The sequence below is a fragment of the Cryptomeria japonica genome, chromosome 6 (genome assembly GCF_030272615.1).
Source record: "Cryptomeria japonica chromosome 6, Sugi_1.0, whole genome shotgun sequence".
NCBI lineage: Eukaryota > Viridiplantae > Streptophyta > Pinopsida > Cupressales > Cupressaceae > Cryptomeria > Cryptomeria japonica.
Genome location: NC_081410.1, coordinates 512,447,035 through 512,460,728, shown reverse-complemented (window position 1 = coordinate 512,460,728; position 13,694 = coordinate 512,447,035). Strand labels below are relative to the sequence as shown.

The 13,694-nt window shown below is 37.8% G+C and overlaps 1 protein-coding gene across 1 annotated transcript; it reads left to right on the top strand.

Moving 5' to 3' along the window:
- Positions 1 to 433: 433 nt before the first annotated feature.
- On the top strand, positions 434 to 1,825 carry LOC131052828 (uncharacterized). Its single transcript, XM_059222120.1, has one exon. It carries the CDS (start codon positions 434 to 436, stop codon positions 1,823 to 1,825), a length of 1,392 nt encoding a protein of 463 aa, XP_059078103.1.
- Positions 1,826 to 13,694: the final 11,869 nt, after the last annotated feature.

Sequence of the window (13,694 nt, the reverse complement as noted above, 5' to 3'; positions counted from 1 at the left end):
CATGTCATTTGCATCCTGTCAATCTGGTGATCGAACTGAGAATTCAAAGAATTAATATGTACTTAAAGGTACCTATGTTCCAAATTTGAGGACCCATGGAGGTCGTTTGATATTTTTGAGAAAGGCGTCATGTGTTGCCAGGACATTGATTTCATCAGGCCCGCAGTGTCGACAAAGCCAGTTGGGCATTTTCAGAAAATAATACCTCTTCGCTCGGGAATCATCCTGAAAAACCATTTGGTATGTGTCATCCTTGTATATCAAAGTACATGCCTGTCAGATGGCGAGCTCCAGAAAGGTGTTTTGACAGGTTTGAAAATTACGTCATCGCGATTAAATGCGAAAATTGTGGCGTAATTGCCTGAAGGATGTAAAATGCAATTTTATGATCCGAAAATGGTGCCGATCATTTCCAGAGTTGATGAATGTGGTGATGGATTTAAACAAGCCCCCTGAAGAAGATGAATCATCCATTCTTTTTATGCTTTTGAAAGACGGCAAGCAAATCAGCCAAGTTTTATGCTCTAACACTCCGGTGAAAATCTCTGAATCCTTGCATATCAAGGATATTAATCCTGCGGCCTACCATCCACTCAAAATGTCGCCTCACATTTACTTTCATGCAGCTAGTCAGAACTGGCCTCAACGTAATGAGTGGCAAAGATTTCTAAATTATCTCCTTAATAGGGACAAGCTTGCAGTTTGCCAACATGGAAATTGTGAGTTCTTGATAGCACCTCCTGCTGGACAAGGCTCAGCTAATTTGGACTGTGTTGCTGTTGCCTATCATTTTGGGGAGTTGCCCAAGGATGGAGAAGCTAGAGAAATTTTGGTATCTGCTGATAACCGGACTAGAGAGTCTGTGTTGGTTCAAGGGGAAAGCGTACCTAAATCTCATACTCCTGCATTACATATGAAAGGACCACAGCTGATTGTAAAATCTGAAGAATTTAGAAGTGCGAGGGTCAGCACAGAAGATGCTTGCTTAAGACCACAGAATTCTCAATCGCTAAGTCGAGGATTGGTGAGTGGTAATGCAACTTGTACAGTTTCAAGGGACTATCGAAGATTTGGTCTGCATAATCTTCACCCTGCAGAGGAGCAAGCTTTGTATGAAAGAATATATTCGTTGCCTAAAGAACCTCTAAATTTTAAAGAGCGTATGCATAACTCTTCAGGCCAAATACCACTTGAAACTCCCTGCCATTCATCAAGGGAAGTCGAACAAGATAAATTAGGTACAGATCGAATCAAGGGCAGGTATGAAGTGGATCCTGATTTCTTTAATACACTTCGTCACATGCACAATGGATGGCCTTTTGGCGCTCTTGCGGAGCTCATTGATAATGCTAGGGATGCTAATGCTTCAAAGATGGTCAGTATTGGGAATGGACGACCCACTAAGGACAACAGGGATCACATTGGAAGATTTGGAGTTGGATTCAAGACAGGAACCATGCAACTTGGAAAGGATGCAATTGTTCTTACTCAATGCAGTGAAACTCGGTCAATAGCTTTTTTGTCACGTTCATACAATGAAAATAAGAAAGATCTAGATATTCCAATTATAACATATCGAAAGGAGGGAGGGTGGATGGATTTTGACCTTGAAGTACATAGTGAAACTGAAGCAGAGACTGACTTGAAATCCATTCAGGAGTACTCACCATTCAATGCATATACCATTGGAAGCAAGTTTGCAAGCTTTGCAGAGAATGGTACTGGGACACACATTTATATCTACAATCTAGCCCGATGGGGTTTAGAGTACACTTTAGCCTGGGATGAAAAATGTAATGATGAGAGAAATTTAAAAAAGAAATGAGATATCTGGATAAGATCAAAGCGGGTGAGGAAACGGGAGGGTCAAATTAGTCGAGAGGTACCTCTTGATTATTCTCTGCATTCCTACTTGGAAGTTATGTTCCTTAATCTTCGAATGAAAATATATCCCAATATGACATGGTTGAGAAGAAAGACTTTTGAATGCCAAGCAAATAAAAAAAATCACCATGAAAGCACTCAAGGAAAGCAAAAAAATGAAGTCCCAGGCTTAATCGCATTATCCCACATTTAATGTCTAAGCCTTAAAGGCTTTTGACACAAGGTGCCCATGGGCGCCCAAGGCGGGCTCACACGTGAGCACGCTTCCCAAGGTGATGGAGGAGTTGACTGGACGAAGACCAAGTGGACCCCACGCAGGCACACTTCTCGAGGCAAAGAGGCGAAATTTTGCAGATGAAGGCTGGGTTAACAAGCGAGCATGTTCGAGAGAGATCAACGGCTCGCGCTATTTCGCGAAGGAAGATGCACGAAGTTTAAACCCCGCGAAATAGCGAGAGTGAACGAGAGCCGTCCACGTGGCACGTAGGTGGCGGGTACAGTCAGTGCTCCAACAAGCGAGTCCCGGTGAGGTGGCACCCAGTGGCGATGATGTGGCATATGAGTAAGCAGCCCGGTGGTGATGACGTGGCGGTCAAGTGGCAGAAGAGGAGGTGTCATCCTAGGTGGCATCCGATCAACCCCATCGACCAATCAGAGGCCGCCACGTGGCAAGGCGTCAGAGCACAAATGGAGGCAAAAAATCAAATTTAAAATGATTAAATAATATAGTTCAAACTATATTGAAATTCGAAATATTTAAATGATGGATCCATGATGAGAATTAATTTGCCCAGGGTCCAATTTTTGGCCAAAGTATAAAGTGTTATATGTTTTCAGAAAGCTCTTAGAGTGAGGAATCCGATTATGAAGTTAATTTTGACAAATGTGAGATATTTTAGAAGCAGTTTCCATGGGAACAGAATTTAGTTAGAGAGGAGACACTTGGCAATTCAGTTGCAGATTTGATTTTCTTCTCTCCTCTTTTTATTCCAAATTCTTCTCAGTTGTAAGGGTTCCAGAATTCTATGAGAATGGCTCCAGTTTTCATGGCTTCCAATTTTGAGCATTCTTGAAGATTGTACAAGGCAGGGTTTTTCCTTCAGTAATGGAGTTCAATTCTTGCTATAGGTGTTTTTAGTTGCAGGGTCTTGTGTATGTAAGGCATACATAAATTCACATAGGATTGTCTCTAGATTTGTATTTCCATTTTATCAAATCAGATCCTCAAGGAGGATGAAATTTGTTATCTCAAGGAGATAGTTATGATTGTTTGCAGGGATTCTTCAAGGAAGAATTTAAATTCTACAATAAATCATAAAAAATGGAATATAGTTTCAAGATCTGATGATTTTGTGAATGATCTTAGTAATGCATTTATGCAAGGCATTAATGCATGAATATTTAATAATGAAGATGGATTTGCAATCGAAGCTTTCATTTATAGTTTGATGTATGACTCTATTTCCCTTGGATAAGGCACTGATCTTGCAATTAAAGGGGTTCTCAAACCAGTTTAAAATCCAATCAGAATACCTTTAGTTTGTGTTATGTTTTGAAATGTTTCATCTATCTCATGCTCAAGTATAGTTGAGTTTTATGTGTAGATCTAGCCCATCTGCAATAAACTACTTGTTTTGGAGCCTTAGTGAGATCTATCTGTTTATGTTGATGCTGTCATAGGTGTGTAATAGGTTTAATTCTAAGCATCAAAGGTATACCCGCCTAGGTTTTGCAGAGCCTGAAGAGTAGAAGGATTCATATCCTTGTCATGTTGTCCAAGCCCTGAAGTTCTTCATAGATTGAATTGGCTACTTCATAGATCAATTGCAGGTGTTCTTGGGTTATCACTTTTGGTGAACAACACAACCCAACCAATAGTTGTCCAAACTTGATTCTCAGTGCATTATCCTATTTGATCGACTTCAGATTAGACAGGAGTTGGCTCTACATACTGGTGCACAGGTCAAATGATGCATCCTCTTTAATCATCCGGTAAGCAACATTTACCGCTGTAGCAGACACAGAGTTAATTCTGCTAGCAGAGAATGTTCGGTAGCCTATCACCATGCAGGCATACTTAACTAGATCATCCTTGATGGAGTTGACTGTCATGCCTCATGAATCGCTCACTAAACCAGTGAGCCTTGACATTTCCATTTTTCTTATTGTCCTTAGGGCTGGCACATCCCTATGTTGCAGAAACCAGTGACTGCATGAATTGCCCGTGGTGTGATATCATGCATCCTCTTCAGGTACATCTTTTCACCATGGACTCTACTCAAAATGATCCTAATATGATCCTCTGTAAAGTCTTCTAGAAAGTATACAGCATTATGGAGTTTCTTCTTCTCCAAGATACTATATTCCGGTTTGATTTTCTTATCCTTTCCACAAATAGACCTAGTTGGGAGTGGATGGCTAGAGACCCTAGGTCTTCAATCTTGCAATCAATATAGTTAGAAATTCCCTCTTCTACTATCACTCTAGCTGGAACTTGTGATAGGGTATTATACTTTGACTTCCTTTGAATGAAACTTTTAGACTCAATGGATGCACTAGAATTGGTATGAGATGTAGAAGCCATTGTAGAATATTTTAAGAACTCAAGAAATACCTTTAAAACGTGAATTTAGGGCTTTCTGATTCTCCTTCACTCCACACTTTGTCGATTGCTAAATCACCGCTTTGTGTTCTCCACTTGACCGTTTGCAATTTGAATTTGAATCTCCTTCACGATTTGTCAATTTCTTGAAATCTCAGCTCAAATCGCCTTTTCTTCACTCTTCTCTTTGAAAAACTTTTCTTTGCTCAAAAATAGATAGTGAGAAATGATTTGAAAAATGCTTTTATACATGTCTCTCACCTATCGCCATTAATGCTCCTCTATTAGGGCGTAAACCCTAATTTGCCTTTTTTACCATTTTTGGTCTTCTACCAAGTGACATGTATCATATACCAGTTAAGGTCTTTCTCCGGTATAAACTGGGGGTTCGAAAACATTTTACCGTTTGCTCCCCCTAAGCCTTTTGAAGCTTAGTTTGCCAGTTCTGATATTTCCACACTAGGTGCAGAAATTGGTTCCTCTTCCAACATTGTTGGTTTCTTCCTCTAGGTTTTTTTCATGTCCACTTGAACTGTTTCAACATCAATTTCTCCTTTTGGAGTGACCGGTATATCATCAGATATACTATTTCTACTTCTGCAGAATCTTGCAATGTGACCATGACCATGATAGATCATACAATTTGCTCTCCATCTGGTTGCTGCTTGATGGCCACCGCTTCTTGGCTGATGATTGAAGACATTAAACCAGTTGTGGTTCCAGTTCACAAAAGGTTTAGGACCAACTCCTTGGGTCCTTTGAGGATATCTTCCAATGTTATTCATCACAAACCTGCATTCAAATGTTCTATGCCCAAACTTGTTGCATGCATAACAATGACCATTGAACTTATTGGATCTAGGTACATTGTTAATAAAGTAAGGAAAGTTATTGTAGGCTTTTCTCCTACATACATTGGTAGTGTGTCCTTCTTTAAGATAGTTAAAGCAAATAGGTTTGAATTTTTGCTTACCTTTTCCTTTGAATGTCGGTTGCTTCTTTGATGCTTCAGTATTTGTTCCTGAGGATTCTCCTTCCTCATGTCCAGAGAAACCAAGTCCATTGGTATTCTTTACTGGTCTAGCTGACTCAAGCTTTTTCTCTAGCTTGATAGTAATTTTGCTAAACTTAGCAAGTATTTCCTTTGACTCAGAGAGTTCTTTGGAAATAGCAATATTTGTCTCCATTGGTCTTGCATTTTCAGAGATGGCTATGTTCAGTTCATCTTGTACTCCTTTTTCCATTCTGCTCTCATGAAGGTGAGCAGTCAGTGCACTAATCTCTTTTTTCAACTTGGAGATCTCATGATCTCTGTCCTTCACCAGATCTTTAGCTTTCCTCTAGTTCTCAAGCTCTTGACTAAATCGGATAGTCAGTCCTTCCAACTCCTTTCTCAGATTGGAGTTTGAATCATTCAGCTTATTTACTTCTGCTATCATGGCTTCCATATTGGCTTCATCTGTAGAACTATTTTTAGATAGCTCCATCAACTTTTTTGCATGTTCTCTCCTTTTTGCTTGAGATGCCTTGTATTTGAGCATAAGATCATCATAGGCTTGCTCAAACTGAGTGAGTCATTGAGTAAGTTATGTCAAGGTGTATTCCCCCATATCTCTTTCCAAGTGGTTAAACTTATAGAAAGGTAGGCTCTGATACCAATTGATGAATACTAAGAGGGGGGCTGAATTAGTATACCAAAAAACACTACACTTAAACACTTAAAAAGTCTAAAGATAAACTGGTAAGACAGCTTAACAGACAGACCAGTTATCACACAAGCAAACCAAAATGCAAATAAAGCATTCACCCACAAAAGCAATACGACCATAACACAAGATATTTGACGTGGAAACCCAAATGGGAAAAACTATAGTGAGATGGAACTCACAAGTCACTATCTGCAGAATAGAAATCAGACTGGTTAAGGTCTTACAATGTTCTTCACCAGAACAGATCTTGTTAGGAATCTCAATCTCTGTTAGGAGATAAATTCGATCAAGGACTACCTTGTTAGAGGATTTTAGATTCACAGAGATGAACCACCTTGTTAGATGATTTTACAAAAGGCTTTTGGGCCTACCCGGTTAAGGGCTACAAACTTGTCAAAGAGGTGAGTAATCAACAAGTGTGTGATATATCAGATAGCACAAATTGCCTGGTTAGATCTAGTACAGCTCACAACTACTGCATTCTAGCATTACTTTAGCTTCTTTGTCTCTCACTCAGTTACAACTTGATCTTCTCAGATAAGTCACTCTTACAACAACTCATCACCCACCTTAAACCCTAGCACAACATAAACCCTTTCAGCAACAACCTAAAACCCTAGACATGATGTCCTTTTAAAGGAATCTGATTTCATGTCGGTCCAATAGGATTATATTATAATTTCCTAGGTTCAATGAATCTAGACATACTCAGTAACATAACACAAAAAGCACCATCAGTGTGTCGGCACCATCAAATAATCGGTGGATTGATAACTCATCACAAAATGCTGGTTGGTAACTCAATATAGAGTATTACCAGTTCATACAAAATACCAGTTGCCGGTTGGACAAAAATGAAGACTGGTAAGAATGTGTTATGCCGCTTTGCTCCCTCGTACCTCTTGAGATCTACGAACCGCTTGGTGTCGACATCTCGCTTCAAACCTGGAAACACATTCTTTAAAATCACCAATAGTCTAAAGACTAGAATACAACATATCGGTTGGAATAGATACCGGTTGAGCTCTAGCTCATACATATTAAGGGGATCTCAATGCAAGTGTGTGTCCATCAATGACAATCACAACATAAACATCAAAAATGCCAACATGCTTTCCCAAATTGATCATTAATTTCCCTTCATGCAATATCCTTAGGACCTCCTCTACATGTTTTAGGTGCTCTTCTTTGGTTTGACTGAAAATCAAAATGTCATCTTGGTAGACTATGAAAAACTTTCTTATGAAAAACCTCAAAACTTTATTCATTAACCTCATAAAGGTACTTGGTGCATTAGATAAGCCAAAGGGCATGACTTTCCACTCATACAACCCCTCATTTGTTTTAAATGTAGTCTTCCACTCATCTCCCGACCTAATCCTAATCTGATGATAGTCACTTTTCAAGTCAATTTTTGTAAATTATCTAGTACCCCCCAACCAATCTAACAAATCCTCAATCCAAGGCATTAGAAATTTATACCTGATATTAATTTTGTTGATAGTCCTTGAGTCAGTGCAAAGCCTCCAAGTGCCTTCCTTTCTGGGTGTCAAGACTGCAGGGACCACATATGGGCTCAAACTTTTGCCAACCAGTCTGGACTTCAACAATTCTTCAATCTTCTTTGCCATCTGAACATTCTAATCAGGTGTGAGCTTGTATGTTGCTTTATTAGGAAAGGTGGATCTAGGTATAAGATCTATGCAATGGTTTATATCTCTCATGGGAGGTAGTGACCTTAGAATTACATCAAAGATGACACCCTTGTACTTGTTTAGTAGTTGTTGCAGTGCAGGGTCAACCAACCTCAACCTATATTATTTCTTATCTTCAGACTTCTCCACCTTTGTCACTGTTGGACTAGGAATAAGGGCATAATAAAAAATTCCTTCATCTTCCATGTTCTTCATGAATTTCTTTCCTCCTAAAATCAACACCTTGGCCTTCTTTAGTTTGGTTTCCTCTTCACTCTCCATCAAAGGTAACAACTCAATCACTTTACCATATTTGGTGGTGGAATATGTGTTCCTAGCACCATCATGTTGTTCCTTTAAATCAAAGTGCCATGGTCTCCCAAATAGAAGATGGCAAGCATCCATCTTTGCAATGTCAAACAACAATCTATCCTTATAGTTTCTAATATGGAATTCTACCCAATCCTTCTCTTCCACAATAGCTTGTTGACCTTGGGTGAGCCATGAGACCTTGTAGGGGCAAGGGTGAGGTAGTCTCCTCATCTTTAGCTTGTCCACCATTTCTAGAGACACAAAGTTTTTAGTTGAATTGGAGTCTATTGGAACCTTGCATACCTTTCCACCTGCTTTGCAAGTGGTCTTGAATAGGGACTATCTCTATGGGACCTCTTTGTCAACCATCTTCATGGTAGTTACTGCTCTTCTGATCATAAAAGCTTCACCTCTTTCAGGGTAGCCATAACTATCAGGGGTATTGACACTTTGGTATGTATTTTCACTTGCCACACTTTGGTAATCAGCTTCTAGAACCAAGTTACTTCTCCTTTCCCCCATGGAACTAGTAGGTTCGTCAGAACATCTATTGGCCATGTACCTTTCTTGATTGCAGTTATAACATCTGATTGTGTGAGGCCCTACCCCAACCCATCCTATCTCTTCAGTTATTTTCATTTTGGAACTATTTTGGATACTAGTTTGGACACACTATGGATATAGAACTTTTCATGATTCCGCGATTTTGGTAACATTGATATATGTGGATGCTTCATTTCTATGCCTTGTGGATTATAGAATATTATATGATTCTAGATTAGGGTAATGTTGTGATGATACAGGTTATTATCTAAATTTCAGGATTTGATATACTGTTTGGAAAATGTTTGCATATATTGTAGATGGATCAAATTTTGAGGATTATGAGGAAATTGCTTTGAATTGTGACAAATTATATTTCATAATGTCAAGTCTTTGTAGAATGAATGTATTGTATTCTGATTATGTGATTTTATATATTATATGAGGCTATTTGGGAAGTACTAATGTTTAAATTGAGATGTGCAGGAAAATATCCATGTGACCATGGAAATATTAGGGAGAATCAAGCCTAGGCCAATGTGCGTTAGTAAAACTAGGGGTTGTCTATTTGGAGAGACAACACCCCGTATGTACTGTATTTTATTCATAAATGTAAAATGTTGCATGAGTGTAATTTGTATTTATTTGATTGATTAAATTGTTTAAGGGACAATTGCCATGTGGTTATTGTGATGTGGAATTATTTTGTAGTGTCACTTGACACCTATGTAGTATGTTGTGTTGGCAATTGTCATGTCACCTTTTTCAAAGTTTTATTTTTGTTAATGGTTATATCCCCTAATTATCCTTGAAGGAACCAAGAAATCTAGGTTAGAGAGCCACAAGGAAGGTCAACTCAGAGTTGACCCATAGGTTAACTTCAGGTGGACTTTCTGAAGGTCAAATCAACTCCTAGAGTCAATTTTAGAGCTTTTCTATTAGGCCTCATGGGGTACCTATGGGTGAAGGCCAAAATTGGCCATGTGTCTTTCCCTTAGGACTTGTTTAACCACCCAAAAAAGTGGTTTTCCCAAGATGGACGAATTCCATCTATAGGAGTGCCATCCTTGGTAGGATAACCTTCTTGGAGATAGTAATCCCTCTTCCCCATTCCATTTCCCTTCTCTAGGCACCTAGGTTAGGGAGTGTGTAAGACCTAGGGAAGACCAACCCAATGGGAGATCACTCACTCTATCCAAGAGGTTGGAAGGAGTGAGAGAGGCCCTTTTAGGCTAAGAATGGAAGCTTAGTGAGCTAATCACCCACTCTCCACTTTTGGAGATTTTTGGGAAAATTTGAAAAGAAAAACCAGTTTTAGAAAATTTTAGAGGAATTTTGGTGGCCAAGGATTGCAGAAAGTTGTGTGGATTGGGCAGCTCATCTCCAACTAAGTTTAGCATACCTATTGGCAGAATAAGGTTGGTTGTTATCTCCTCTTGTTCATGTTGTTTATCTCAGTTATGTTGTTTTGTTGAAGGAAAGAAATGCTTGTAAAGAAAGTGTGTATGTATAATGTTGTTGAAGAAAATAATGTGTAGTTCTTTCCTATGTTTCTTTTTCTGTTTCGTGTTCTTGCTTTGGGAGTGTCCAAGATCTTCTACTCTTGGGAGAGTAGGATGATCTTGGGGTGGAAGAAGCATGACAGCCTTGGGTGAGAGGCTCTCCTTAAGGAGAGTGATCTCAAGGGTGTCCTTTGTGACCCTTGCTGCATAGCCTTGTGTATGCATTTGGGGGTCATAAGGGGAGAGAAATGGCTTTGAGCCTTTGGGGGGCATAAGGTGTGTGAGATGAATTCTGTTGGGTATTTTGTGCTGCCATGAGGTGGCTTGTGTTATATTTTTGGCTGCAGTCTCCCCAACGGTACTTGGTCCACTTCCACCCATAGATTGATCTCCACAAATGTGGTGATAGTGTAGCTTGGGATGGGAAAGTGTATGTGTTGTGTGTTTGCTCTATTGCTATGTTGTATTGCTTGGTTGTAACCCGTCTAGGTCTTGATTCTCCTAGCTCGGGGGTGGCTTCTGGTAAGCCTAGGCTGGGAGGTGAGCATCCCATGGTCACAGTCCTAAAACTTTACTTGCAGGTGGCTTGGGGAAAAGACTAGGAGTTGCAGATTTTGTGTTGCAGACTTCTATTTCAGATTTCAGATTTTTATTTAAATGCAGAAAAGAAGAAAGAAATGTAAAAGAAAAAAAAAGAGAAAGTGCATATGTAAATATAGGGCTTAAAATGATTCTGTTTCTGTTTAAATAAATGTAATTATTATTTTCTGTGTAAAAGATTAGAGAAAAAAAAGGGGACTGTTAGATTATCTACCCATTTTCATATTTGGGTTATTGTAACTATCATTCTGGAAAAACAATGTAAATGTGACTTTTATTATATTTGATGACTATTGTGTTTGTTGTAGTCTACATTTAAATCTGGTTTGTAACATGTTATTTACTGCAATATTAAAGGAAAGAAACAGAAAAAAAAAAAAAAAAAAAATTGCACTAGAATTCCTTCTTTACTATTCACTAGTTTATTTACTGCATTAGTAAGGAAAAGAAAAAAAAAAGAAATGCAGTAGGGTTATTATTTTCTTGCATAATGTAAATTCTGTTTATGACTGTTTTAAAAAAAAAAGGGAGAGAGAACTAGTATTGTTTTATTTCTCACTATTTACTTGCATAGTTTTAAATCCCGTTATTTTAGGTCTGTTAGAAAGAAAGGAGAACCAGAATCGTTTTATTTCTATGGAGAGTTAAATAAAAGGAAGAAGAAAACAGACCTAATCTAATGCTGTTAGAAAACTAAAAATAGAATGTAAATGGTTAAAACCCCAGATCAATATAAGGGTTTTTAACCCTATTACTTCAACATTTGGTCATATATATATTTCTATATATATAGAAGTATATATATTGAAAATATATACCTATATATATATATAGAATACATGTATATAAGTTTCCTGCAAGTGCATGCCCTGTAACAACAAAATAGAAGATACATTCTGAATCTTGTGCATCTCTGTTACAAACATATAAAAGAATGGCATAATAGACTTCTTAATATATATATATATATATATATATGTATGTATGTATATATATATATGTATGTATATATATATTCTGCATCAAAAAAAATATATATCCTACGAATGCCTGTAGAAGAAAATAGTTCCGCATTCATAAATGATACTGTGCATATTATATATATATATATATATATATATATAATATACAATATATATATATGATATATTCAAGAAAACCACATCTTATAACATGTTTTTATCAACCCACGAATATATTTAAATGAATAACAAAAAAATCTTGTAATAACAATGTTGGCCGAACCACTGTGTGTAAACACAGTGGACGGCTCTCGGGCCGCGCCACTGTGTTTACCCATAGTGGACGGCACGACAAGGCCGCGCCACTGTGTGTAAACACAGTGGGCGGTGCTCGGGCCGCGCCACTGTGCTTACCCACAGTGGACGGCACAGAGGGTGCCGCCACTGTGTGTAAGCACAGTGGACGGTCTGCGGCCGCCACTGTGCTTATACACAGTGGACGGCACTGCCGTCACTGTGTATAAACACAGTGGCGACCGGGAGAGCCCCGGGCCGCCTCCTCCCCTCATTTCCCCCTCTACGAAACCCTCCGTCGTGCCCTAGCTCCGCCGTACCTGCGATCTCCCAACCAAAAACAACAAAGGGGGACAAACAATAAAATAAAGGGGTTTAATAAACCCTAACCCATTTCGGGTTAGGGTATGAAATGATGAATAAAATAAAATAAGAGTAATATATATAAAAAATGCAACCCTAACCCAATTTCGGGTTAGGGTTAGCATTTTAATAATAATATATATATATATATATATATATATATATATATATATATATATTTTGGGAGATTTAGATTGGTGTATTATAATTTGATTTTTAATTTATAATGAGGGTTAGTAAATAAGAATTTATACTGTGATTTTATATATATATAAGGAATTTAAATTGAAATTTTAAAGTTAGATTTTAGTATATAATTTGGGGTTAAGTTTATAATGGAAATATCATGGAAATTTAAACCCTGATTTTAATAATTGAATTATTATGGGATTTTAGACTTCTGATTTTAATATATATAAATATGGGGTTAATTTAATAATTGAACGATTATAAGTTCCCAATTCCTTAGAAATTTAAATTTTCAATTAATTCAAGGGGGTTAATAATAAAGGACTATTATAGTTGGAAAAACTACACGTTTAATCCAGCAATATATTTAATTAATCAATGGACTTACCCCCCCCATGTAATTGGACGTAAGGAAAATTTAAAAAGGAGGAGTTTGTAAATTTATGAACCTTAAGCCCTTGAGACCGACTTTTGGTCGGATTGAAAATTAATCGACAAAATCAGGGGATTTAGGGAAGATTAGAATTGGCCCTAGTTTATTGTCGGAATTTTAGTGGGCAAATGACATTGTAGAAATTCGAACCCTCATCAGTTGGATGTATATAATGATTTCGCATGTGCATCAATTAATTAATAGCATTATCCTTATATGGATTGGGAACGATATAATACCTTAAGATAATCAAATATCCCTTGATTTAATTAGCGATAGCTTGTCTTAGGTAATTGAGCTAGCTGACTAAATCCTTGAGGCTAATTAATCCCCTCCCAACAAGTCGCTCGCTCGAGTTGGTTAATTTCTCCAACCTTGGAAGTAAATATAGTTACATCATAGATAAGACAAAACTTTAATATTAGGATTTATAGCGAGTTCATGACGTCAAAAAAAATTTGTTGTTCCGTTTTTGTGCCCTAAAGTTTGGGCATGACATCTTGGTATCAGAGCAAGGTCTCCAACACTAGGAACCTTTCTCCATTACGTTTCGCTTTAATTATCTAAATTAATCAAATATTTTCTTAAACGGAAAATAAAAATATAA

Coding starts and splice junctions, on each gene's coding strand:
- LOC131052828 (XM_059222120.1), top strand. CDS start 434: ATGGATTTAAACAAGCCCCCTGAAGAAGATGAATCATCCATTCTTTTT.